We start from the raw sequence: 27,477 nt of genomic DNA, 5'->3' as shown, positions 1-27,477 counted from the left end.
GTGCATATTGTGTATGGGTATGTGAATGTGTGCTCCCATTCTGTCTGGTCTGCCTCAAACCTCGTTCCTGACACTCAAACTTCCCTGACCCCCTTACAGCTGGGGAACTGTCAAACGAGCAACCTCGGAGTCTCTCATGGGACGGTGGCACCCCTTCAGCCCATCACCAACTTCACAGACCCAACGCCTACTTCTCCTAGACTGTGTGTGAATGAAATAACCTGCTTGGGCAAAGAAAAATAGGTGTGCCCAGGGCCATCACTTACATGAGTGGCGGCCATCTTTACCAACATAGAACAGTTTCCTTCTGCCTAGAAGCTTGGTTCTGGAGAAGATGGTGCCCAAGGGTAGTCTGCTGGCTTTGTGAACTTCAGCTTCATCCCTCCCTTAGAAACCTGCCTGCTGAGAGTTTCCAGAACAGGAATCCCTCCTTCTCTGGGCTCTCTGATGGTGAATAAAGCCTAGTGTTGATGGGGCAGGGTGGGAGGGTCTGTCTGTAAGCCCCCAGTTCAGCAATATCTAAAAAACTCTAACCTTGAGAGGCTTTGTCATGTTGGCCCCATGGATGGTATAGACACCACTGGTGTTGGCTCCAGAGCGCTTGATCTCTGCACAATCCCGGAACAGCGGCTTAGGCGTCTTTAAGGAAACTGCAACAGGACAGAGCAAATATCAGCAGGGAGGCCAGGCAGGCATGGCAGTGCACATCCATAACTCCAACACGCTGGGAGCAGAGGCAGGAAGATCTTGAATTAAAATAAAGGCAAAACGGAAAGAGATAAGGGAAGGAGGAAGAGAGGGAGAGACAGGGAGAGGAAGAGGAGAAATAATCTGTAGGAAGTGAGCAGGTAGAGAGAGGAGACAGGCAGTCACATTCTGCCTGGGGTGGTCTGGAGACAGGAAGATGAAGGCTTCTCTCAGGAGGGCATGCTGAGCCGGGACCATCCAGGTGAGGGGAAGCAGCATGTTTTCTACATCCCTGGGCAGGAAGAGCTCTCTGTGCAGGGGATGGAGTGAAGGGGGAGTCACAAGGGTAGAGGCCACCGCATAGACAGGGCGGGAAAGGAATGGACAGCAAGAAGCCTGGGCTTCTGTAGGGTCAGCAGCGTCAAACACCAAGGACTCGGCTGCAGGCTTTGGTACAGTGCTTTGCTTGAGTGGAGTGGGCTGGTGTAGAAGATGCCTGTCAGGAGCCATCAAGGATAGGTTAAGGCTAGCAGGTGGGCTTCCTGGAGGTGGCCATCATTTTTGCATGGTCTGTGATGGGTGAGCTCAATGGTAAGGTTCCAAAAAGACTTCATCTCAGGATTGCTTCTTGCAGCTGATATGCCTTTCCTGCCATTATTAAATTAATATACTAGCTCTGGGCCCACCCTATTGATCAGATTCCCTGCAGATCAACATAAAGATGGACTTTGACGAATTAATGCTGTCTAGGTGAATTAATGATCCCATAGAATTCCTAATTGATTCAAATAATTTTAGGAAGAAAGTGTTTTAGAGATGGTCTTAGTGGCTTGGCTAGGAAGAGGTAATAAAGTTAGAATCAAGAATAGAATGTGCCCACTCCTCATAATAGTAAGCAAAGGCTGCATAGTTAGAAATACAATGAGCGTTCATAACTACACTTAAAAGAAAAGAAATGGGCTCGGGACAAATCTGTGTTCAAGGAAAAATGTTTAGGTCTGGGGTTGGGGATTTAGTTCAGTGGTAGAGCGCTTGCCTAGCAAGCGCAAGGCCCTGTGTTTGGTCCCCAGCTCTGAAAAAAGGAAAAACAAAAACAAAAACAAAAACAAAAACGTTTAGGTCTAAGGATATAGTCACGGTGTGCACTACGGTACGGCAAGGCCACGTAAAATCTCTTGTTTTGAGCAGACAGAATGAGATAGTTCTTTGAACTCAACATCAACATTCTTCTGTAACTCCCATTTTATGTAACATTTTATCTCTGAGGTAATTTTCTAAAGAACTTTTTGTCTATGAGTGTATTAAAAGGCCAGCGAGCTTGCCTAGCAAGCGCAAGGCCCTGGGTTCGGTCCCCAGCTCTGGAAAAAAAAAAAAAAAAAAAGGCCAGCGAAAAGAAATAAAACTGTCGGTTGGATGTTTTGGCTATGGGGTCTCTGTCCCGTCCATCCAAATGTATTTGTCTGTACATACATGTGTGGGTATATTTGTATGTATGTAAGCATGCATGAATACTTGTGGATTATATGAGACACGTTGTTGAAAACTGTGAATGTGTTAATATGTAATGAAAACGTGAATGTGTGTATGGATGTCTAGGTGTCTGGGCATATCTGCCTGTATAAAGCATCTTAATTCTCTTCCTTTCCTTCCTTTATGGTTCACAAAGAGTTAACCATTCTAGCTAGAGAGGCTTCTGGCTGCCTGGACAGAGAAAGGGGTGATAGCCATAAGTTTGTACTGAATTCCCCACTGCTAGGCAACACATGTTAGTCACCCAAGCCAGTGGTTTTAACATAGAATAGGCAATAATGACTTTAGGATTTTTTTAAATTATCAGCAAGCATTCAGTATAGTTAGAGAGCTAGAAGGCCAGAGGTCATCTATGGACATCAGACAAAGCTACCTCTCTGTCCGATGCTATGTCCTGCTGCAAACCATTCCAGGCCAGGCTGGCTCCTGAAGCAGGCAAGCCAGGGCTGGGCTGCTAGGCTCCAGCACATGGAGAGGGCAAGCGATACCTGTCTTCATGGAGACACTTCCCATGTTCCAGGACAGAGACTGAGGCACAGGGTGAGGACTGACCCAAGGGCTCCCAGCCTCCTCTTCCTGGAGTGCCTTTCAGAGGGGACCTGGGCTTTCTTGTGGCCCTCTGATTAACTGGATCTCCTGCAGCCCCAGTTAGAGACCCCTCATCCTGCAATATGTTCTTAGACCAGGGGACTATTAATTTAATGACTTGAATATTCCATGATCCCGATATATACAGGAAGCTAAAAATCCTCTGTCTAGCTCACTTAGTAGACTTGGGATCAGATTTTACTAGAACCTAATCTCTCTGAGAGGCAGGTGAGCTAAAATTATGGAGGGATGGTTATTAATACAACAAATAAACAAACAAACAACCCAACAGGGGTGGGACTTCTCAACTTGGGGTGGGACTTCCTGTTTGGGCCTTTCACCTGGATGGTGGCTCCCAGATCTTGGCATTGGAAGACATGTTTGAAGATTGATGCTTCTTACCACAAATGAAGTGTCTGGAATGTTTTCTGGTCAGGGATCTCTAGTGCCAGCAAGGCAGCAGCCCTCAGATCCCTACAGCCACAGGGAAGGGGAGGCCAGCAAATGCAAGCATTATAGCTTGGAAGCAAGCAGTCAGGCTACACTGTACTTAACAATCAGGGCAGAGCCGGGAGCTGGCCTGGGCTTTCTAGCTACTCTCTCTGAGGCTCTGTCTACAGCCCGTTTCCTTAATGAACAAAAGCAACAACGATAACGATAAAAGTGCTTTTACCTGGGACTACTGTGTTGGGGGGTTTCCTAGGAGCCAGGTTTTGCCGGGAGCATCTTGGGGTCAGGAAAAAATGAAACAGGGGACAGCATAAAAATAAAACTGGTCCAATATGGCAATGAAGTGTTTTGGTGGAATGCGTGTCCTGGATTCTCATCTTTCCAGTTCCATTCCCCTCACCCCACCCCCTGGTCTGGCTCTAGGCTCTGTGCAGAGCCCCGGCCAGCGTGGCTTTCACTGTGTTCTCTGCTGAGAAGTGCTGAAGCGAGTGTCCTATCGGATGACTTGTAAGGTAAGGGAGGCGATTACTCCACAGGCTAGCCCTTCCCCTCTCCACCCTTCCCTGGGGTTGGGTGTCTTGGCTGAGCACAGGGAGGCCAGGCAAATGGACTACTGCAGGAATGATGCTTTTACACCTTGCACAGCTGAGCCTGTGTCCCTGTCCTCACTTCAGGACTGCAGAGTAACCAGCCTGACTGTCCACCGGGCTTCAGCACACCTTGCCCCACCCTCTGCCCGACTCTCATTCATCAATCTTCCATGGGTTCTCCATGTACAGGGGGCAAGAGCAACCACCGAAAAGTCTTTTCCTGGTGTCAGTCAGGCAAGTTCAGGAGTGATCAAGTGCTTGACACGACCTTCCATTGGGCTTAGGGAACAGTCATTCAGCCTCAGTGGGAGGGGACAGGAGAGCTGTGGACCTGTGAGGAGAGGCCCCAGCCCAGGTTCCTTGCCTGGAAGACCACTCCCCCCACCCCCCTGCATCCCCCAGGTCTCATTTAGATTGTCTTGCTGCCAGGGTTGTGTACAAGCCCGTAATGGCTTCTGTTCACTGCCTATCCTCAGGTTTAGGAGGCCTCTACCTCCCTCACTCATGGCTTCCCTTGCCTGCTGGACTTAGGGTAAGCTCACGCTGGGATCCTCTGCCTCAATTCACTATCTGCCTGGGACCCTTTCACTTGATTGAAGCTGGGTGTCTTACAGAAGGTCCAGTCTCCTCCAAGGTGGTTCAGACTGTCCTACAGCAGGAGCCCCTTTGGTTTCTCACCCACTAAGCTAGCATCCACTCCACACTATTCTGCGCTCTCTAAAAGAAATCCCACCCCATCCTGCCTCTTTTGTGCCCCCTGCTGGCCTTAAACTGAAGTACCCTCTTCGTAGCTCAGCCCCTTAGCATTCTGAGCTGAGGAAGCTGAAGGCAGAAAGCTATGGAAGTGTACCTGGCAGACAGTGGGCCCTTTCCTTCTCCTTCCCACAGAGACCAGACAAACAGTAAGGAATTTTACAAGAGACAAACCACGACATCCGTGTGCTGCTGAGTCCCTGTTACCCAAGCCCCTGCCTGCCTGCTCAATAGATGCTTGGTGATTAAATGGCTGCAGATAGAACCAGGCATGCCAAGGAGGCTGTGGAGCAAGCTAGGCATGGTTCTCCTTTCTATGATAGGCTGGGGACACCACATTTCTTCCTAGTTCCATATGGCTCTGCAAGCCTTGGAACAGGAGCACCAGGGTAGAGAAGTCTTGGCATTTGTCTCCAACTCTTCCATTCTTTGGGGAAACTGAGGCCCACGGAAGCGTGTAGCAAGCCGAGCTGAATAACTGGGTATGGTGGCACATGCCTTTAATCTGAGCACTTGAGAGACAAAGGCAGGTGGGACTCTGTGAGTCTGAGGCCACGTTACATAGCAAGTTCCAAGCTAGAACTATATAAGACCTGTTTTTTGTTTTGTTTTTGTTTTTGTTTTATTTTTTTTTAAAGAGCTGGGACACAGACTTGTCAATGTAGGCTGTGGTTGCCTGTGTTGTTATCACCATATCCATTCAACAGATGGGAAAACTGAGGCCAGGAGCGGAACAGAGGCAGAGCTAAGATCTCCCAGGAGACAAGGGCAGAGTCTGAGTTGGACACTCTTAGTGGCTGCTGTGGCCAGTATGATCACTGGTCACTGAGTTTCTCTTTTGCAAATGGTAGGAGAGGGCTGGCCTCTCACACAATAGGTCCCTGGCCCCTAGAGGCTGAGGAGGCTCCACAGGGTCTCCCTTCCGTCTTTGGCTCTCCACCCCAGCCCATGCACACTCCCTCCTGCTCACCTGGGTGCTGGTCCTGGGCTACAATCCGCACCAGGCGCTGTACCAGCTCCATCAGCTGCTGCTGCTGCTGCTGCAGGGAGCTGGAATTGCTGCTGAGGGCTCGCAGACTGTGCTTCAGGTTAGCCAGGGCCCCAGTCTGATGGCCCAGGAGGCTTTGCAGTTGTTCCCTCTTGTCTTGGAGGCTGTTAAGCTGGGCCTGATGCTGTGCCTCCAATGCCTGCAGCCTGGTCTCCAGGGCCCTGCCAGGTGGGACACATAGGGGTGAGCCTAAGGTCTCCACTCCAAGCATTCACCCCACCCCCAGCTTTGGTGGGGCTGACTATGACAGCTGCACATACTGTGCAGAAGAGGCTCAGAGACGTTCAGTGTCTGGCTCAGGGTCACACAGCCCGGTAGTCTGTGTCCACTATAGCTCAGATCGAGAGAGAGAGAGAGAGAGAGAACAGAGTCACATGAAAAGGAGTGAGCAAAGGTCAAGATGGAAGGACCCAACAAGCCGGGAACCAGGGGCACAAGCCCAGGAAAGATGTCTTTGACCTTGTGTGTCCCACTTCAAAGGAGGTAGTCTCTACCGAGTGTGGGCATGATACTGCTTATGTGTGAGAGAGGAGAGGCATCATCGATGCCCAGCAACCAGGACTGGTGGGTCTGTTCTGTTGTGGCTTTCCCAGGAGTGTGCCATAGCCATGGGAAGGACAGAGGTGAAGGTACTCGTTAAGAGTTAGGAAGGGGGGGCTGGGGATTTAGCTCAGTGGTAGAGCGTTTACCTAGGAAGCGCAAGGCCCTGGGTTCGGTCCCCAGCTCCGAAATAAAAGAACCCAAAAAAAAAAAAAAGAGTTAGGAAGGGGAGGTGGGGCCAGCCTCTCAGAGCCTCTGGTGGAATCTCAAGTGTGGGAGACAAAAGAAGAGAGGAAGAAGACAGGAATGCATGGGGTCAGCAGGATGGGGATGCTGGGGACAGACAGACAGGGTGCGGAAAGATGCTAAGAGCCTCAGGGGTGAGAGGAAGGAAGGAGAACGCTGGCTGGGATGGGCTTCTGTGGAGAGAGAATGGGTGCAGGAGACAGGTTTGCACTCGTAGTGCTTTCTTCACTTGCTTGCAGTACCCGGGGTGCAGCCCAGGCAAGTGTTCTGAGATCCCCTACACTATGCAGCTCTGTTGGGACAACAAGCCCCAGGCGCGTTCTGGTATAAAGGGCAGAGAAGTGTTTAAGAAAAGGAAGCTTTCCACGCAGTTCCTCCTCCTCCTCCTCAGGCCGTTTCTCTTGTCTGTGGGAGATGAAATGTGGAAGCATTGGTAGATTGGTAAAAAGCCAGAAATGACCTTACTGTCCACTGACTAGGGCCTGGGAAATAGACCCTGAGGAACTCTGGGAAGTTGCAGAAAGGAGCAAATGTGATCACTCAACTGCAGAACCAGGCTGTGGGCCTTGGGCATCAGATTTCCTTGCCTTGTCTCTACCCCACGGCTGTTTTGTGTTTTTTATTTATTTTTTGTCAGTGTCAGTCCAGGTGTCCCCAGAGCACACTTGTACAGACTGACCATGAGGACAGATGCTGGGGACTGCTTTCTCCAGAAAGGGCTACTTCAGCCTTGTGTACTTACAGTCACAGAGACCAATTAAAGTTCACAGTGCGGACTGTGGAGTGTGAAAAGTCTATCTCAATAAAGCAATGAAAACTGAAAGCGGAGAGAGATGGGTGTGGTGGCTTATCATGCCAGTGCCAGGGGCTGAGGCAGGAGGATAGAAAGTTTGAAGCCAGCTGGGCTACATAGAAAGAACCTGTTTCAAGCGAAACAGAACAAACTGACCAAAAAAAGAAGGGTCGGGGGCTGGGGATTTAGCTCAGTGGTAGAGCGCTTGCCTAGCAAGCGCAAGGCCCTGGGTTCGGTCCCCAGCTCCAGAAAAAAAAAAAAAAAAAAGAAAAAAAAAGAAAAAAAAAAAAAAAGAAGGGTCAACAACAAAAACTCCAGAAAGGGGCAGTGTGTGTGCACATGTGTGTGCCTGCTTGTGCATGTGTACTTGTGTGAATGTGTGTGTGCATGTGTGTGTTTGTATGCATGCAGGTATATTTGTGTGCGTTTGTGTGCATGTGCATATGTACTTGTTTGATGCATACTTGTGTAATGTGTATGTGCATGTGTGCGCATGTGTGTGAACATGTGTGTGCACGTGCAAGGGTACTTGTGTGCATGTGCGTGTATGTGTATGTGTGTGTGCATGTGTGTATATGTGTATATGCATGTGTGTGTTTGTGTGTGTGAATATGTATGTTGGTGTATGTGCATGTATATTTGTGTATGTGTGTACATGCATACTTGTGTGCATGTGTGTGCATTCCTACTTGTGTGCATGTGTGTGTTCATGTGCATGCATGCACTGTATGCCAGCACTATGAAAAGAAGGAAGGTGGGAAGGAGAGACTCAGAAAAATGCATGGCCTCTGTTGATACCAAGCACTGGGAGCCAGGCCTGATGCTGCCTTGTTTGGACTCCGAGTCTAATTCTGATCCTTATTTAGCTCTAACCTCAAGCCAGCTGTGTCCCCAGTCCTAGCTCCGTCCTACAGTGATCCTTCACCCCAGTACAAATCCAGGCCCAGTCCCATCCCAACACTGGTCAGGTCCAGCTTCTCACCTGGCTCTAGTCCTGTCCTGGCTCACCTGTTGCGGCCCTGCAGCCGCTGCAGCTCGCGGCTCTGCATCAGCATCTGCCTCTCCAGCTTGTTGGTGGACAGTGAGCTCTCCAGCATTTGGGTCTTCACGCGAGATGTGTGGTTTAGGACCTGTCCCGATAAGCAGGAGATTTGTGGGGATGTGTGCTATGTGCGCCACTCTTGAAGCCTGCCAATCTCTTGCTGTGGTCTGAAGCTATTAGTTTCCATGGTTACTAGCTTACTGCCATTCAGAGGCCCTACCTGACTTACCGGGTTCTAATTTGTCCTTCCTCACTATCGCATTTGCACATCAGTGCCAATCTCTTAGCTGTTGGGGTTCCAGAGGCATAAACTTGACCCCACATAGAATCCATCACTTCCAAATGGCCCCTAACGAATCCCTTCCCTCCAAGGCCATATGGACTCTTGGCCTCTCCTAGGGAGCTTCAGCTGCCAACTTGACAGCCCAGAGTTATCTGAGGGAGTCCCGGTTAGGAGAAGGTTTCCATAAGACTGGCCCGTGGGTATGTCTGGGGGGCATTTTCTTGATTGCTGTTGACATGAGTGATGCTGGCCTGGGTGAGTGGTCCAGAGTTGCATAAGAAAGCAAACTGAGCAAGCCAGGGAAAGCAAGCCAGTGTGCAGCGTTCCTTCGTGGCTCCTGCCTCTGGTCCTGCTGAGTGCCTGCCTTTGACTTCCTTCAGTGATGGACTGTCACCTGGACATATAAGTTAAATAAACCCTTGCCTCCCTAGATTTCTTTTAAAGTCATAGCATTTATCACAGTAGCAGAAAGCCATCTAGCTTCACTCTCTGCTGACTGTTGTCCAGTGTCCTGCGCTGGCCTCACAGGGCTTATGCTCTTCATTCCTTTCCTACGGCAGTAGTCTGAGGCAGTCTTTCATGCTGTGGCCCCTTTATACCCCCTTTGTTCAAAATCTGTCTGTGGGAAGCCGATCCTCACTAGGCCCATGACTCAGTTTCTCTCTACTACCTCCCTGCCCTGGGGGCACTGGCCCTCCAAGTTCTTGGAGTAGCCAGCAGGCTCGACCTCCCTCCTCCCCCCTCCACACCCCCAGCCCCCAAGCTGTTATGCATGCCGCTCTCCCTGTCTGGTGTGTTCTTCCCAGGAACTTGGCTTATATCCTAGCTACACTGTATCCCAGTGTCCTTCTGACCTTGCCGTCTGGACTCATCGTCTCCCATTCTACCCATGGACCCAACAGCATACCCTTCTTTCTGCATGCCAGTCCCCTGGCATGGTCACGGAGTAACATACAGGGGCTGTGAGTCCCACTTGCCCTCTTGGTGAGTTCCATGGCAATGGGATACTTTGATTGATTTGCTTGCTGCATTAAACTGGAACTAGGGTCTGGCACAGTGTCTGGCATGCAGGAGGGATTGTTCCTTCCTTGTCCACGTTCCCTCTTTCCCTCTTGGCTGCCCTGCTTGTCCTGCTGAGGTCACACAGCTTCTTTATCATCCAGATCTCCCAGTGTACTCTAATCTTTGTCAATGCTGCCTTTGCTTAGTGCCCAGCACAGTCTTGGCATTGAGCTTACACAAAGGAGTCAGAGCCAGCGTAGCAGTGTAGAGGGAGTTGACTGGTTATGTGAAGGCATCATGAGGGGAGGAAGCCAGGGGGCTTCAGGCCCTGACCTCACCAGTACAGGGACAGGAAAAGATGGGAAGCCTGGAGGGTCAGCCTGGGCTTCTAATGGCTCTCCTGTTACCTGTGCCTCCACAGCAGTCAGCTTGTGGGTCTGAGCCATGGTCTGGTTCATGAGGTTGGCGCCCAGTGCCAGCATGGTGGTCGTCTGGTTCTGGATTGTGTGCTGTTGGGCCTGAGCCAGGTCTGACCTCAAGTTCATCTGGATGGACTGCTCCAGCTGTAGGGAGACAGAGGGCTGTGGTGAAATGGCGGCTCCTCCTGTGGCGCCTTCCCATGAAGCTCTATGGCAGAATACAGATCAGCAGTGAGAAGTGTTTACCTGACTGAGAACCTACTACGTCAGGCCACTGATCCCCTTTCCTAGGTCTCCCTCACTGGCCTCTTTATTCTTGTTCCAAACAGTGGTGCCTCCCCCCGCCCCCCACAACTGTGTAGTCAGAGGATCCCATTGAAACTAGGCAAGCCCTCCTTTGCTCTGTGTTAACTCTGGGTTCCCATCTCACAAGAAAAGCTGAAAATACTGACTTGTAGTGTCCTCCATAGCTAGCCCACCTCTCCTTTCATCCTTCCTTCTATCTGTCATTCTACTCCAGAGGCCACACCTCCACACTTCCCTCCTATACACGCACACTCCCACCTTAGGGCCTTTGACCATGCTATACCCCGGTACTTTCTCCAGAACCCTCTCCCCACTCACATGGCTTACTCCCTTGAGTCGGTTTGTTGGTGGCACACACTTAGCATTCCCTCGGATTGCGCTAAGCATCTCCTTTTATCTCTCTTACTCTCCAGAATGTCAGTTACATGAAGCCAGGGATGCAGTCTTGCTCAATTCATTGCTACATCTAGGACAGCATCAGGTATTCAGGGGGTGCTCAATAATTGTGTTCAAGAACTTGATGGGAAGGGGGGAGCAGCAAGGATCAGAGTGTATCCCCCTGCCCTGCCTTTCCTCTTAGGGGAGAGCCAGCCTGTGTTGGGATTGGGGGTGAGCGCGCATGGTCCGTCTGCCAAGCTGAACTTTCTCTTAGCCCTGCTGTCTGCCAAACAGGGCTGAGCGCACAGCGTCCAAGTGCCCTGGACCCCATGAGCTGGCTTCCTTTCTTTGGCAGGACTGTATTCTTTCTGAGAGCCCATAGTTCTCATCTCCTTGGACGCCAAGAGCGAGTTGGAGAGGTGGACTGTGAGTTCTCAGGCTCCGTCGCTGCTCTTGGCTGCACACACTGCTTGCATGCCCCTCCTCTGTCTCTCAGGCCAGAACTCAGGCTTCCATAAGGTTCACTGGAGCCACTCAAAGGGGTCCTTGGAAGGTCAAGGCTCTCCGGGAGGGGCGCATGACTGGAGGTCATGCTCACTCCGGCTAATCCTCCTTCGTGTTTCCTCCCTCCTCTGCCCACCCATCTTTTCCTGCCATGGGCACTTTGGGAGGTGTGTGCTCCATAGCCAAGTCCCAGTGTGCATAGGAAGAACGCTGCAACTGCCGAGAGGGCCCATGTGTCAGCCTCAGTTGGAAGCTGGTTAGAAATGTGGCTTTCCAGAGGTGCCCAACACGACTGAATGTAGAACCGGGTAGAGGCAGCTGTGTGCTCTTTAATAAACCTCCAGCTAAGACCAGCTGAGCTCTCAAAGTAGAGCACATAAGGGAAATGGCTGGACCAGTGTGGAGCTTCTCCAGGCCTCTGCCCTTCACCTTCCTTCTTCCTCTGCATCGTCACTGGGCCTAACCCTTCCTTGCAGCTCCTGGAGAATACATGCTCACAGATACATCAAAAAACTAGGACCCCATCCCTGCAGCTGCCTCCCGATTTCTCTCTTCCCAGTGTTGGTCCTCTCCTTCTGTCTTGTTGCACATGGGGTCTGTGGTCCTCGCCTACTGACTAACTGGCCTCAGAACTTCTGAGGGATTCTCCTGTCTCAGTCTTCCACCCTACAGGAATGCTGGGATTATAGATATGTGCCACCTGCATCTTGCTTTCCGGGTTCTGGGGATCCAAACCCAGGCCCTCATGCTTATGTGGCCGGTGCGCTATTCACAGGGTGGTCACTTTGTTATGATCTCCTTGGCCTTAGAATTCATATGGACCTATCACCAGCATAGCTGCTGGACACACACCCAAACATGCCCTCTTTCTACAACCTGGGCACCACCGAATCCTCCCTCTCACACTCCAGTCTTAGACTCTCTGGCTTCTTGTTCCTTCTTTCCCTAGGTCTGGGGTCCTCAACAGGGTTGGTGAAGACAGTCTGGGAGTCCATGACACTCAGTGAGTGCAAGATGACATTGAACATGGATTTGTGATTGTAATTTGGCATTTCCACTCACTCTAGCTCAGGCCACAAAGAAGCAGAGGTGGCCCAGCAGGCCCTGTGACTCTATGGTAAAGAGAAATTCTGAGCACTCAACATCCTTAGCATGCTGTCTACAGAACTTTTTGTTTTGTTCTGTCTTTCTCACTCACTGTGACTATGGAATTATGGGAGTCATCAACCCGCCACTGGATGAGGCAACAATTTCACTGTCGATTTAGTCTTTAATATTCAGATTACGACTACAATATTATTAGATATTGTTCTAAGAGCATCGACTTTAGTTTTTCTTTTGTGTGTGTTTGTGTGGCCTTTTGAGACAGGGTCTTGCTCTATAGCCCAGAGTTTAGGAAAATGGTCTTGAACTCATGACAATCCTCCTGCTTTAGCCCCCTGAGTGTTAGGCTCATGGGCAAGTGCCACCATAATTAGTTGATTTTTTAAATTTTTTTCCTTTATCTTTAGATTTATTTTTGTTTATTTATATGAGTTTTCTATCTGCATGTACATCTGTTTGCCAAAAGAGGACATCAGCTCCCATTACAGATGGTTGTGAGCCATCATGTGGTTGCTGGGAATTGAACTCAGGACCTCTGGAAGAGCAGTCAGTGATCTTAACTGCTGAGCCATGGCTCCACCTCCCCAAACCTAGTTGATTTTATGGCTTTCTCTGGGGCCAGATACTGAAGGACCCAGTGCTCCAACCACTCCAGGGTGCTGCCTGTGTGCTTTGTCTACTCTGGGGATCTCCATAGCTCATGAACCACCAATTCCATTGAGAAATTCCTCCTGGAGACCCTCCATATCTGCACAGGTTTCAAACATGCCCCTCTAGAATCGAATATGGGGAAATGCACCTATGATTCCAGCACTTGGAGGTAGACAGGAGGATGAGTAATGTAAGGGTATTCTCAGCTACATAGTGAATTCACAGTCAGCCTGGGCTACATGACCCTGCCTCAGAACAACCAGACAGCCAGCTCCTCCAGGGTCCAGCATAGGACTCTGATGCCATTTCCCTCCATGTCCCTGCTCCCATTTTGCTCATCTCAGTGAATGGCCCTGCCCCTTCCTGAAGTCCCAAACCCAGTCTTTAATCTTCTTTTCTTTTCTTTTTTTTTTTTTTTTCGGAGCTGGGGACCGAACCCAGGGCCTTGTGCTTGCTAGGCAAGCGCTCTACCACTGAGCTAAATCCCCAACCCCCCAGTCTTTAATCTTGACTCTGATCACCTGACATGTCCTGCTATTAAATCTGTCTCCTGAGGTCCCGGCAAGAGTTTCCAGTTTGTTTACCTCTTCCCTCAGCTCCCTAGGGATACTGTCAGGGTCCACCAGTAGGTGCACTGCAGGGTCTGCACCAAGATTCTTTTGCTCAGCAGGAGCCTTCCGGACCATGGATTAGATGTAGACTCCAGGGCCCCAAGTTTCTACTTAGACAGTCAGCAGCAAGTTCATTCTTGAGTAGAGAACTTTCTGGACACCTCTCCACACTTCAGAGTGATCACCTCTCCTCCCCAGGGTAGGTTCCAAGTTATAATTTATATATATAGGAAACCTTCAATTTGCCTCCTTCATCCTATAGGATTCAAGGTGACTTAGGGCCCTCTTGAGTTATTAGGATTCCCTAAAAGCAGTCTCTGCTTTCCCCTAGTGGGCCTGTGGCTGTAAGTAGATGGGTGGGACATAGGTCATTCACAGCTGGATCCGATTACTGGATCTGTTAGCCCACCCACTGGCCTGGGCCCTCAGAAGATAATCCCAGCCAGATGGCTTGGTTCAGCCAGGCTGGGTTTCTGGATACCAACACCAGGCTAGACAGGCGCCTGGGGATGGCCCCAGGCTGAGGCACCAGCCAATGGCTGTGGAAAGGAATCCACTTGAGAGACTGACGCAGGCAGGTCTGCTGTTATCTGGGCATCAGTGCCTTTTCTAGCACCTTAGAGCAGCATAGTCTCATAATCTGAGCTGAGTACATACCAGTCCCCAGCCTGGACTTCACCTCGGCCTCGGGCTAGAAGTCTAACTCTGCTGCATTCCATGCAGGCTCCTGGGCCTCATTCTACAGATATGTTCTACAGGGTCAGTAAGCACAGCTCTGAGGGGAAGAGGGCACGAAGAGAGGAGAACCAGGATAGTCTCTCACCAGGCAGAGACTAAGGATGAAAGGAAAGACCCTCCATGCAGACCCCGGTGGGTGTGTGGCTTTGGTGGCTAAGCAGTCCAAGTGAGTCTGTTTTGCCCCTGTGTTATCCATATAAATGGATCTTAATTGGAAAATAGCTGAATAGCTGAGCTCCAGTCACCCTGTGGGCTCCAGTCTGCCGTGAGAAGGAGCAGAGGAGTCTTTAGTGTACCCAGTCACAGGGACGGGTTTCCAAAGTGAAAAACACAGACTTGGTGTCTGCCAATGTGGGATTCTACCAAGGGGACCTTTTAGTAAGTCATGAGCTACCTTCATCAGGCCTTGGGTGGACATGGGAATGTTTAGGGATGCTGGCATTACCTTATAGCTTAAAATGGCCTCACATGGGTTTTCCTATATGTGAATTATGTCCCGATAAGAAGAAACCTGCTAACATAAGGGTCTAGAAAACGTCCCAGAAAAGTAAGTATTATAATTTGAACTGTTTGCTTACACCAATGTGGGACCTTGGGTTTCCGGCACACACCCACTCAGGCACACTTGCTGTGTTCCGGCTCTGTCCTTGGTATAGGGAGTCAGGGATGAGCAGAATTGACAAGTCTTCTGATTCCAGGGCTCCTGCCAGACACACTAGTGATGTGCACCACAAAGAAACCGGGCAGGAAGAACAATTGGGTCGAGCTGGTCAGGGTCATCTGAGCTGAGAGGATGAGACCCAACAGTTGAGAGAAAGCCTGGAGCGAGGGATTTCAGGTTGAGGGAAAGCAAGAACAAAGGCCCCCCAAGGGAGATGGAAGTGTGCACACGGTGTGAAGCCTAAGGCTTGCAACAGCACTAGGCCCCTTGTGTCTTCTCTGGGGAAAAAGTGCTCAAAGTTCAGGATTCAGATAAGCAACTGTTTGCGTTAGTGCTACTGTTAGAGTGGGCCACACCTTGGGTCAATGGGACCCACCCTCTCAGCTTCTACCCCCAGGGCTGAAAGTCAAGGTCTCATGTAGCCCAGGCTGGTCTTGGACACCCATCTTCTTTTGTCTCTACCTCCCAAGTGCTAGGATTACAGGGGTGCTCCACATTAAGCTACTTTTAACTTTTTTTTTTTAAAGACAAGGAGCCAAGACGAATGGTGTGAACAACAAGCTCTCCATTCCCGCCCAGCTGCAATTCTCCCTGCTGTAGCCATTGGAGAGGCCCCAGTGGCCTTCCTCGATGCTGAGCCTCTCAGACCCCTGCTATGAGTACACTCAGCACTGCCTTCCCAAGGGGAATGGCTGAGTTACCAGAATGCTGTACCAAGCCACACTTCTGCAAGGTCTCCTGGACTTAAGCCACTGGGTGGCACTGAGCAAAAGGAACACTTCATTCTGGAATCTGCTTGAAGCTTTGACCCTCCCTGACCCCCACTTCCCCCGAGAGCCAACAGTTCCGGCACACTGAACACTGACTGTGAGGGTTGCCAACATACAGACAGGATTTTTTCTGATATCAAGATGTTTTCAAATAAGAAGTCAAAATAGCGATGAGTCACGCTTGAGGTCTACGCAGACAAGGCCTTTCTCTTTTCCTTACTGCAAAGCTACAATTTGTTAAGGGTCTCACAAGAAATGCCATTTGCAGTCAAAGGAATGTCTTATGCCCTTGTCAACCCTGTGACCCATGCCTTTATCCTACGAGGTTGTTTCCCAGTTTCCCATCCAAGGCAACCCTAGAACTACCCTGCAATTCTACTTATTTAAAAAGAAGGAAAAGAAACGAAAAAAATTTCTTAGCGACTTTTTGAGACCCTAGAGCCATCAAAATTGAGAATGTGGTTTCCGCTGAGACATTTCAGTGAGACCTTGAGTATCCATGGTTGGGAGTTCCTTCTCCTTTCCCATAGTATCTCTTTCTACTAACTCCATGCTCAACATCACTTTTAAAAATAAGATCCAACTTTGCTTTGAACTGGCTCATCTCATCAGTGAAGTCAAGACTCTGCGCTGAACTCAGACAGTCTCTGGCCTTGACTGGACCCCACCTGCTCTGCTCCCCAACCTCATGATCTAGAAGGAGGGATGCTCTAGCACTCACCATCCTCCTCGCTAGCTGCAGCGCAAGGCCCTTCTCTAAGCTGGTCCCCAGCAACCCAGAGGGAAATGGTGATTACCCCTACTTGGCAATTGCGTAAACTGAGGATGGGAGAGGCCAAACATTGTCTGAAGCCGGTAAATGAGGCTGTTAATCAGAGGGCAAGAACTCTTTCTTCAGGCCTGGGCTGAGCCATTATCAGTCAAGCTTCAATGCCTGAAGATGGCATTCTGGAGATGAGAGTGGGGTCAGGTACAGGGTCATGGGGGATGGCTGATATGACCGTATGTGGTAGAGGCTGTACTTCTCACAGGCAGGGTGGGGGGTCTGACACCTTGCTTGGAGGAGACAGGAGGAGAGCAGGCACCCCAGAACAAGGTTCAGAATAGCTTTTTGTTCTGGGAGAAAGGAGCAGAGGCAGGAGCATGATGGCCTTGGTGAAATGTTGTCTTTTTTTAGCTGAATGCCTTCTCTCTCTGTTTTCTTATACTTGAACCTTTTCAGCGAACATTTAAAGTGCCCAAAGGAAACCAAGGAAACTAATCTGGTGCTGACGGGGAGGACCAGGAGACTTGATGTGTCTGATATCAGGCTGAGCAGACTGACAAAGACGCTGGCAATGAACAGACTATGCCAGGCGGAGGGATGCTGCTGGCCTCTCTCTCCTGTCCTCTCCCTCTGAAGAGCTTCCTGAGGAAGGTGCCCACAGCTGCTCAGAAATGATCTTCCTTCCCTCACACCTGCACAGCGATCCTGTTGTGTGTTACAGACCAGTGGAGGCTGGGTTAGGGCCACAAGGCTCTTAAATCCTGGCTCTCATCTGACGTTACACTCCCTGGCCACGTAATCTTGGACGGGTCACCCCATCTCCTCAGGCCCCAATCTCCTCATCACTGACCACCTCATCGTCTTAGGTCACAGTGAAAATTAAATGCTAAAACCAACACAAAGTACAGAGCACAATCTGTGTGCCCAGCAAATGTCAACCATAATTTCTCCTGTCCTTATCCTTTGGTTACGCCAGGAGGCAGGGAGCATGTCAACTTTCCCTTCCAAGAGAAACCAACCATAGAGATGACCTCCCCCACTGCCCCACAGCTGGCCAATGCACCCTTAGGACATGCTCCTTACCATAGCCGCATGTGCCTCAGGCATTGGGTGGCCCTTAAGGCCAACACAGATATAGTCCAGGACCTCTCTGAGGTTGAAGTAGCTGAATGTGGCTGAAGTTGAGGTGATCAAATGTTACAGAGGAAGTACAGCTCATAGACATGTCTGCGGCTTGCGTTTCCTGCTCTGAGAGAGACAGAGAGGATGTGCATCCTAGCCTAAGCACTCTAGGCACTGGAGGAGACAGCTAGACACACATGGCCCTGGTCCACAGGCTGACTAGCCAAGCCACATGAACAAATAAACCTGTCTCTCTGGGGCAAGACGGGTCTTAGGCAGCCACTGTTGCTGCTGCTGCGGCCTCCAGTTGAATATCAGCCAATTGCTCATCCCTAGGCCAGGACTTCTGGAACAGCAGTTTTTAAGCCCTTCTTGGAAATATCATCTCATTCCTCTGAGAAGCAGAGGCCACTTGCTCCACCCCATCCCCCGCACCGACTGCCCAGAAAGCCAGCGAAGAGGTTAGGAAATCAACCCCAAGCTATTCCATTCGGCAACCGAGATTTATTTCTTGTGGCAACTGAGATTTATTTCTTGTTTGCATAACCGAAGGCTGAAAATGCCAAGAATTTACAGGCAGCCTGGGGAGGCCAGGGCTGCTGGGAGCCCCTGTCAGTCCGGGAGGGTCTGGGGGGGCAGGACCCCACACTAGGCTCCTGCTGAATGCCTTCCTAACCCTTGGCCTGCAAGCCAGGCCACTGGGTTGAGGGGCCTAGCTGTTCTGTTTGCTGCCAGGGGCCTGCACATCAGAGAAGGCGGACTCCTTCCCTGTGTGGCTGTGGGCAGAAGGGCAGAGGCACCCCAGCTTAGCAGCCTGGCTGAGGGTGTGAACCAGTCTTGGGGTCCTGGGTCCAAGATCTCCAGATTGGACACCTAGGGAGGTAGAGGCAGGAGTAGTGGCTTAAGGACTTTGTGGGGAGCACCTGTAGGAGACAAGAAGAGTCAGAGAGGAGAGAGCGGCACAAGGAGACAGCAGACAGAGGCAGAGAGAGAGAGAGAGAGAGAGAGAGAGAGAGAGAGAGAGAGAGAGGCCAGAGAGACAGAGAGACAAATAGAAACAAAGAAAAAAAACAGACACAAAGAAAGAGACAGAGAAAGACAGATAAAGACAGAAACAAAAAGAGTGATATAAAGAATTGAGACAGAGACAAAGTATTGGACAGTAGGCAGGCCTTGGAACCATAAAGCTGCACTTACAGAGAACAGGTAAGTAAGCACGAGACCTGAGTAGATGGCGCCTACTCCCCCCGACCCCCTGGCTCTAAGTCTTGGGAAGATATGCTGTTCTCAGGTAGTAAACAGAGGCTAAGGCCCAGCACTAGGGGATCGACTGGGGGTTTCTCATTCATAGAGAGATGTGGGGACAGGGAGAAGTCAAGGATGGCACTCTGTGGCCGAGAAACCTGAGATACTGCCTATAATGACTAACTGGCAGCTCCAGTATGAGAGGGAGGTTTATGGAGAAGCTGCTGGGGGCAGACATTCACCTGCCAGGCCCAAGGTTCTGGGTAGCTAGCTACCTTTGTTGTTCTGTCTTATAGCTGCTGTCCTAAGGCAGGTTCCTGATCACCCTGGAAGGTCTCTGGCTGGACCACACTGCTCAGCAGGAACCCCTCTCACTAGCTGTCCGTGCCGGCTCCCTCTTGGTAACAGTAGTTCACCCAGGTGGAAGCATGGAGCGGAAGTGAGCACTGATGTGTAATGGCCCACAATAGGCATGAGTCACTGAACAGGAGCTTTCTAGGAGAGAGGAGTGAGTGGGGAGGAGAGTGGGGTACAGAAGGCAAATGAGGCTGGAGCTAACATCCTGAGTGTGGGTGACCCCAGCAGTCACACCTCGGGAAAGTGTTGACCCAGAGGCTCCCTGTCGCCTAGCACCCAGAGTCCCAGCTTCCACAGTTAGGAGATGGCACATATAGCCAGAGGGAGAACTGCTGCCTTCTGCCTCAGTTTCCTCACAGGTACAACGTAGGAACAGGCAGGGAACTAAAAGCATGGAGGCTACTGGAGCTCACAGCAGGGGCCGGGGCTTGTCCCTCCTGCAGCTTCAAAGAAACAGACCTTGTAGTACAGAGCTTGAGGCAGGATTGTGGTGGCTATGTGGATGAAGATGTGCTCAGGGAATGTTTTCAAACTCTTTCAAAAAAGGAAACAAAAACAAGCTGAAGAGGAGACAGAGTTTCATGGCTCTGAGGCAATGCCAGGTAGGAACAGGAAGCTAAGGAGAGTCCCAGATACACCCACAGGCAGCACAAGCAACCCTGGGCTGGGATGATACCTGTTCAAGGGGTGTGAATTCTTGTGGAATGATCTTTGAGTGTGTGTATGTACGTCTGTATGTGTGTGTGTGTGCGTGTGTGTGTGTTTGTGTGTGCATGTATGTATGTGTGTGTGTGAGAGAGAGTGTTTGCATGTGTGTGTTTGCATTTGTGTATATGTGTGCATGTGTGTATGACTATTCAAACCTTTAGGACTGCCATCTATTTGCAAAGAGGACTCTGATGCAGTCTGCACACGCTGAGACCCGAGTGAGCAGAGAATGCCCTGGGCAGTGTTCTCCTTTAGTGAGGCCTGGGGAGGCAAAGCCTCTAAAACTGTGAAGGGAAGGTTTGACTGAAGCTTCAGGGTCAGAGTTCTCCCGCTCCTGGCTCTGCTGCTTTGCAAGGTGACACATGCAAGCCCAGTGACTTCTTGGTCTGTGTAGGTCCATAGGTCTTATCTGTAGCAGGCTGTACAGGTGTTTGACCTGGCATGAATGTTGAGGGGTGTAAAAGGTTGTACTCAACCAAGAGGCCCCTTACCCTAAGGATGGTAAGTCTCTGCCCACCAGAGACTGGAGCCTGTTGAGAATATGGCACGGGTGAGGGACATTCCTTGCCCCAAGGGATATCTCACTGCCCTTTGGTCCATGTGATTAAGGGATATCTTAATGCCCTTTGGTCCATGTGATTAAGAGGGACCATGAGTGAATTCAGAGTTGGGATGTTGAACTGTGTTGAGAAGCTACAGACCTATAAGCCCCCTGCTACTGTGCCTGGTGAGCTGCTCCACACTGGCATGGTGTCATGTAGCTGGGACACAACAGTGAAGGGAGCCTGAGGGTCTCAGTCTTCCCAGCACCACCTGACTTTCTCTCAGATGAGGGGACAGGCTTGTTCACCCATAACCACATGACTAATCTGGATCACCAATGTGAGATCAGGCTGGAGGACTCTCCCATCATTGCTCAGCCCCACAGGATTCCCTGGACCACCAGTCTAGGCTGGTGGCACCCAGGGAAGATCCTGTGCCATAGAAAGTGTTGGGCCAAGTGCCTTTCTGTCTCAAACCATCAAGTCAAATTCTGTTGTTGACTCAAGTGTTTCCCAAACACCAGGCCTGGGCGACTCAAGGGATGCGAGGGTGGGACTTGGGGTGGGGAACTAGAAAGAAGTAAAGACAGTGTCTAGAGGAGAGATGACGGGTCCTGGGCCAGTGAGCACAGAGAAGCCCACAGCTGGTCCAGGCAGGGCTACGAGAGATGGACTGGGTGCAGGAAGAGTGCTTCTGGGAAAACCCAGGAAGATGCTTCTGGCTGCTAACATTGTCCCAAGGTCTAAGAAGATGAACTGAGTTGTGGTCACAGGACTTGGGACCTGAGAGATGACCTGAGGAGAAAGGATGCACAGAATGTGCTATAAACACCTCCATCGTCCTGAGCATAGGGGACGCTTGGGGCTGATTAGATGCCGAGGAGATGAACAGCAGAGAGAGGAAAGTCCACGTGGGAAGGGGGAGGTGAGGAGGTTGAGGGCCCCTATTCCGTCTGAGCCTGAGCACGCTCTGGGCACTGGGAGGCATAGGACAGTGGCCCATACCTTCTGCTGTTTATTTTAGCTGGAACACATCTGGCGAGAGATGAGTGGAGAGGAGGAGAGGAAGGTTAGAGAGGAAGGTTTGGCTCAGATATCTCACAGAACTTGGGGCCGGCTGCCACAGAACTGGGCTTCAGGCAGCCTGGAACAGTCAGCAAGGGAAGCTAGGGAAATGGGCACAGAATGAGGTGGGGTGGAAGACCTGAGGGGCAGAAGGCAAGGAGCAGCAGCTGGGTTGCAGCATGGACCTCAGGCTCATGTGTGGCAGGAGAGGAGACGACTTCAGTACATGTAGTCCAGCCTACTCACTGCAGGGAGCTCACCCATGGGTGCATGCTGTCTTAGTATGGGTTCATGTGTGTAAATAATGAATGTGCATGCTCTATGGGAGAACAAGCCTTTACTATCAACTGATGGTCTAGTTTAAGAAGTTCAGAGCCTGGCAAGATGTCTCCGATGGTAAAGGTTCTTGTTGACTTGCTGATGACCTGAGTTTGAACTCTGGGGCCCAAATGGCAGAGGGAGAGAAGTGATTCCCACGAGTTGTCCTTTGACCTCTACACATGTGGCATGTGTGTGCCAACCTACATGCGCCCACAGACAAATACGTTAACAAACATAATAATAATTAAAAAAAAAAACCTCCAGCAGTATAGAAGCCGCAGGGGCAATAAAGGCCTTCTGTATGGCCGTTAGCCTACCTGTTATTATCCGTCAGGCTTCTCTGCCTTCTACCTTGTTTTAGGCCTCCATGGATTGATTCTGTCCTCTCCTCATATGGCTTTAGGTCTCCTCTTTTCTTGGGTGGCTCTTACTCAGGGACTCTGGCATCCTGATCCCACAGGACAAGATGCTGCCCACACACGCATAGCCCAGCCTGCCTTCTTCAGCTCTGTAGCCGGTGCTCACCGAGGCGTCAGTTGCTCAGCATTTGCAGAGTGAGCAAGATGACCAGAGACCCCTCACGGGTCCTGGCACCGGGCTCACACTGCAGCGGCAAACCTTACCTCAGGTTAATCAGTGATTCACCAGAATAAAGCAGAGTCAGACACCCATCCCGTAGGCCTCCAGACCCTCATGTATAGAGCTTGCCGAATCCATGGAGACCACACGTCTGGCCTACCAGAGGCCATCCTACCTCATAACGTCTTAAACCAAATCCATCGGTCTCAGCTTGTTCACGAGGCAGTGGTAGCCAAGTCGCTTAGAAGCCAGAGTCCCACATGCCTTTGTGGTTCGTTCATCCACGCAGAAACGCCCATGTTCCTTCCTACTGCCAACTGACCTGCTGTCTCTTGTACCCTCTCTTTGGCTAGGATGCCTGCCCTCTAGGTACCCATTGCTCTCTTCGCTCCCTCAGAGACCCTCCAAGGATCTGACCTGGGTAAGCCATCCTGTACCTTCTTCCTGGCCCCACCTCCACGTGTGTCACTGCCCCACAGAGCAGATGACTTTTTTACGCCCTTTCCCCAGCCCATTAGATAGGAATGTACTGTCCTGTCCTTGTGGGGATACCCGGGCAGTTAGAATGGTCCTGACTCATGGTCAGCACTCAGCGAATTCTTCTTACATGAGTGAATGGACATCTGAGAGAAGCCTGGGCAGATGGTACTCAGCCTTCACATGAGGCCTCACAGCCATCCTCATCCAGGGCCCTCTTTGGACCCACATCCCGGAGGCTCTATACCACACCGAGCCTGAGCCCCTCTCTCTTGAGATGAACACCTCTGGGCTAATGCTCTGCCTGTCCATAGGGCAGCCCCCTAGCCACCCTCTAGCCCGCCACACGACCCCAGCTGTACCTTCAGCAGCCACTGAGTGTTATTCTCTAGAATCTTCTCCAGCTGGCTCACACGCTGGGCCCGCTGGGCCCGCTGGGCTCGCCAGTCTGTTAGGTGGTGCCTTGCGGCAGGCAAGTCCCTCTGGAGGCTATTGGAGCCCCCCAAACCCTCAGGTGCCACCGGCGCCAGCTGGCAGATATCTGGCTCAGGCAGCACAAAGGTGTAGCTACACTGGCCGTGCTGGACCCGGTGAATCTGGCGGCGCCCACTGGCTTCTGGCCCTCTGTGCTGGGCTGCAGCCATGGTGGCCAGCAGGAGGAGGCCATCTAGTAGCATAGCTGGCGGGCGGAGCATCCGAGACCAAGCGGTGATGAGGAGGTCTTGTCAGAGGTACCAGGGCAGGTAACTACCAGCAGCCAGCCCAGATGTGCTGTGCAGCTGGGGCCTGTGAAGACCTGGCTGCAAAGTCTCACTGCTGTGAGTCCTGAGGGCCAGTTCCTCTGGGCTATTTATACTCAGGGCAGCCACAGCTGCTGGCTTCCCCTCTGAGGCCTCGCCTCCTGCTCCCCCCACCCGCTAGGCACCTCTGTCCTCTCTCTGTCCCTTCCTGCCTCTTCCTTCTGTTTCTAAGACTTTGATTGTGCAGTGGGGCCTGTCCTCCCTGGCGGGCTCAAGGCTGCCCATGCGCTCGCACACGCACATGCTGGACCACAGCTAATGCAAGGCTCCCTCCCGAGTGGGAAGCATCTGAGTCTCTTCCTCCCCTCTCTCCAGCTTTCTCTTCTCTCCACCCTTACCCCTGTCCCCCAAAGCCCAGTTCTCAAGTTTCAGCCCCTCCACCTTCCCCCCTCTGATTCCAAGTTAGGCTTGGAACATAAGCAGTGATCCCCGGAGCAGCCTGGGGAGGAGGGAGCAAGGCGACGCTGGAGAAACAGCCCGGAGACAGAAAGCTTTCCGAGGCTGGAGTAGAGTCCTGTGGGTGCCCAGCACAATTGGCTCCTGGCCTCCCTTCTCCCTTGGGGCCTGGGGTGGGGGCATTCTGCCTTGTGGTGGCTCTGGCTTCGTGGTGGCGCCAGGAATCAGAAATCTCCTGGGTAGGTTGTCCCGGGACTTCCTGTTCTGGGTGGTAAGTCTTGGGCCAGGGGAGTATCCTGGCTAGAACCCCTAGAATCAGATGTGGCTGGCCCTAAATCTTACACTCCTGCTGCAGAGCAGGCCAAGACTCAGCTCTTGCTTGAGGAATGTGTAGAAGTCCTGGCTCTGGGACTTGAGGAATTTTCAGTCTCCTGTTCAAAGCCCAGTGCTGCCGCTTACCAGCTGTGTGGCTTTCACCAAGTCTGTTAACCCCTGTGCTTTAGCTTCTCGGATAAGGAAAATGCCAGTGCCCACTTCACCGAACATGACAGTAAGTGAGTCAGGTCGTGTTGTTCAGGGACACGCTGGGGAGGCACGGTGTCACCTTTTGTCTTTTCCTCCTTCAGATACAGCACTGAAAGCCTGAGAAGGCCCCTGGTTTCTGGGGCCATGGTTATGGGGGGGTGCGGGACTGGTAGTTGTCTCTAGTGCGGTGACTTTGAGTCTGTGCCTCAGGGTGCAGGCAGCCCAGCTTTGTGGTGTGGTTCCTCTCTTCTTTGAACTCCTCATGGATGGATGGATAGATGGATGGATGGATGGATGGATGGATGAACAAGAGTTCATTGGGACTGAACCCTGGACCAGGTAGGACCCTGGCAGGAGGCTCTGGTAGGGAAAACAGCTGCAGTGAGGACAGCATTCAAGGTACCTGCCTGCCTGCCTGCATGCCAGAGCTCAGCAGCCCAGCTCTGCCTTGGTTGCCTTGATCGCAGAGGAGACCAAGGAAGCAGAAGGGCAGAGCAGGAGTGCAGCTCTGTGTATGCCCTGTGCGCGTAGGAGCGTAGACTAAAGGGCAGCCGTCGTCATGGTTATTGGCTGACATGCAGGATTCCTCTCCATTTTCCTACAGAGAAAACCAAACCTGGCCCAGAGCAGCTAAGTTATTTGCCAAAAGACACACAGTCTGAAAGGCTTTGCACTGGATGGCAGTGGGGATGGGGGCGCACAGAAGACTCAGCGGCCATTACTCAGCCTAATTCCCTCCAGGGCTCTCTGTTTCTTAACCCTGTCCGAGGACAAGGCCCTCAGGCCTCTCAGGTCCTGTCTGTAGCCGATACAGGAATGGTCCTCACACCTGCCGTGGGGTGTGGCCTCCAGGTGGCAGTGGAAAGTTTCTGTCTACCAGAGCCCCCTGCACTGGAGACACCTTTGATGGTGGGGAGAACAAATGAATGAGTGAATGAATGAATGAAACAAGGCTTTGCTTTCTGCACAGGGTTCGTCAAGCAGTCACGCGGCTATGCAAACAGCTCTCAGCACAAAGAGGAGGCGGTTGTGCTTTAAAGAGGAACATTGCAAGACCAAGGGAAGAGCTGGATCTCCGGTAGACATGTTGGGATGGCTAGTCATTGGCACCACTGCCTTCAGCCCCGCCCTCCTCCCAGGGCCTTTGCACACATGCACATGCCGCCTTCTCTGTCCAGAGCACGGCTGCTCACCTGCTCTGAGCACCCACCAGTCACCCTAGTGCGTGGTGGCTTTGGGCACAGTGGTCAATTATCATCTCTCAGGTCAGGAGCGTGGATGGTCCTTGCAGCCGTCTGCTCGTCTTCCCCCACTGAACCATGATGGCTGGTCTGACTTTATTTGAAGGCTTCCTCCTCCTCTGTCAGCAGCTGACCTTCCCTAGATCTCTTCAGAGATGTCACCAGCCTGGTGGCTTCAGGTGGTCTGGTTTCTCATGAGGTCACTGAAGGATATAGAAGCACACAGCTCTTGAAAGATAGAGGAAAGCCAGACTATCCGTTGTGTTTTATAAAACAGAGCAGGATATGTTTTGTAGTGCTAGGTATGGTGAGGTGGGAAGGGTTCCTTGCTGGCTGATGCTGAGGTATCCCTTCCCCCTGAGGTACCAGCCATACCGTTGGTATTGTATAGACTAGAGTTTATTTAGGAGCATGGGAAGGGAAGTAGAGACAGAGAAAGAAAGAGGGAGAAGAGAGAAGAAGAGAGGAGAGGCTGGCCAGGAATATGTGGAGAGAAAGAGGGGAGGGGGAAGAGGACAGAGGGAGAAAGGGGTCAGGGAGAGAAGAGAGTCAGAGAGAGAGAGAGAGAGAGAGAGAGAGAGAGAGAGAGAGAGAGAGAGAGAGAGAGAGAGAGAGAGAAGGGGCAGAGAGAGTGAGGAACGGCAAACAGCCCCATTTATAGCAAGCCGGGTCTACCTGGCTGTTGTCAGGTAACTATTGGGCAGAGCCTAGAAGGAATGCTAACACTATCTCTTGCTTGCCAGTTGGCTTTAGAAGTTATTTCAAGTATTTCCACCAAGCTGGGCTTAACACTCTATCAAGTCTTAGAATTCTCAATGAAAGTACAATGGGCTTGGCTTGTATTCTGCGCTGGAACCTGGGCTGTGAGCCTGGGCTTGCCTGGGCGCCATGATCTCACTCTGTCTCTGCCCTGACTCCACATCCAGCCAGCCATGCTTTGCCCCTGGCCTTCGCACATATTTTCCTGTTCCACTTGCATGCCTTGAGCCCACTGGCCTGGCCGGCCTGTAATTCTAGCTTCTCCCCTCTGTGGCCATGGCCAAGTTACATCACCTCGATGATTCTATTTCTGTCTAATGGGCAATGTCACCATTGCCTGATAATGCTTAAAGTTAGAAACGGGATCCCTATAGTCAATACATAATATGTGCTAAGTCAAGACCTTAAGGGTTATTGGCCCCCAGGGTTCATAAGTTGGCACCTGATCAAGACTGTGCATCATATGTGGCTAGGGCAGGGAAGGGCCTCATTAACAGGATTAATAGCCATGGAAAAGAGGCCCAGCAGGGTGTGGCAAGCCAGGGTCTGGTCCTTGGGGTGGTACTGAGGAGAGAGGTGTGTTGATATTGAATGACATCTGGGATTACTGAAGTGCAGAACATTGTTACCAGATGCCTTTCCAGCTAGCACCTTGCTTTGGGCTTCCTGAAAGAACTCCAGAACTGAGAGCCAATGGTTTCTGCTACTTCTCATCCCGTGTTGACCAGAACAATCTGCTGTCACTGTAATGAGGACTGCCCGTCACTCTCTGGGAAGATGTGTTTGTCTGTGTCCAAAGTGGCAAACAGCAATATGTTTCCAGAGTGTGTTCTCTTACACACACACACACACACACACACACACACACACACACACACAC

General features: G+C 51.3%; 1 protein-coding gene across 7 annotated transcripts in view; it reads right to left on the bottom strand.

The window, feature by feature from the left end:
• Angpt4 (angiopoietin 4) overlaps positions 1–23,889 on the bottom strand; it is a 33,385-nt gene extending 9,496 nt beyond the window's left edge. Inside the window, exons 1-5 of one of the 7 annotated variants that reach the window (XM_039104603.2) lie at positions 23,239–23,889; positions 9,960–10,115; positions 8,234–8,355; positions 5,569–5,807; positions 535–650 (exon numbers count right to left, since the gene is read on the bottom strand). In XM_039104603.2, the coding sequence (XP_038960531.1) occupies positions 535–650; positions 5,569–5,807; positions 8,234–8,355; positions 9,960–10,115; positions 23,239–23,571 (966 nt within the window). In that variant the 5' untranslated portion in view covers positions 23,572–23,889. Of the gene's footprint in view, positions 1–534; positions 651–5,568; positions 5,808–8,233; positions 8,356–9,959; positions 10,116–14,841; positions 17,412–17,543; positions 18,030–23,238 lie in introns of those variants that run through there. The other 6 variants (XM_039104601.2, XM_039104600.2, NM_001106526.1 and 3 more) reach the window with 6 other exon arrangements.
• Positions 23,890–27,477: the final 3,588 nt, after the last annotated feature.

Source organism: Rattus norvegicus, chromosome 3, assembly GCF_036323735.1.
Source record: "Rattus norvegicus strain BN/NHsdMcwi chromosome 3, GRCr8, whole genome shotgun sequence".
NCBI lineage: Eukaryota > Metazoa > Chordata > Mammalia > Rodentia > Muridae > Rattus > Rattus norvegicus.
This window is presented reverse-complemented; position numbering and strand designations above follow the sequence as displayed.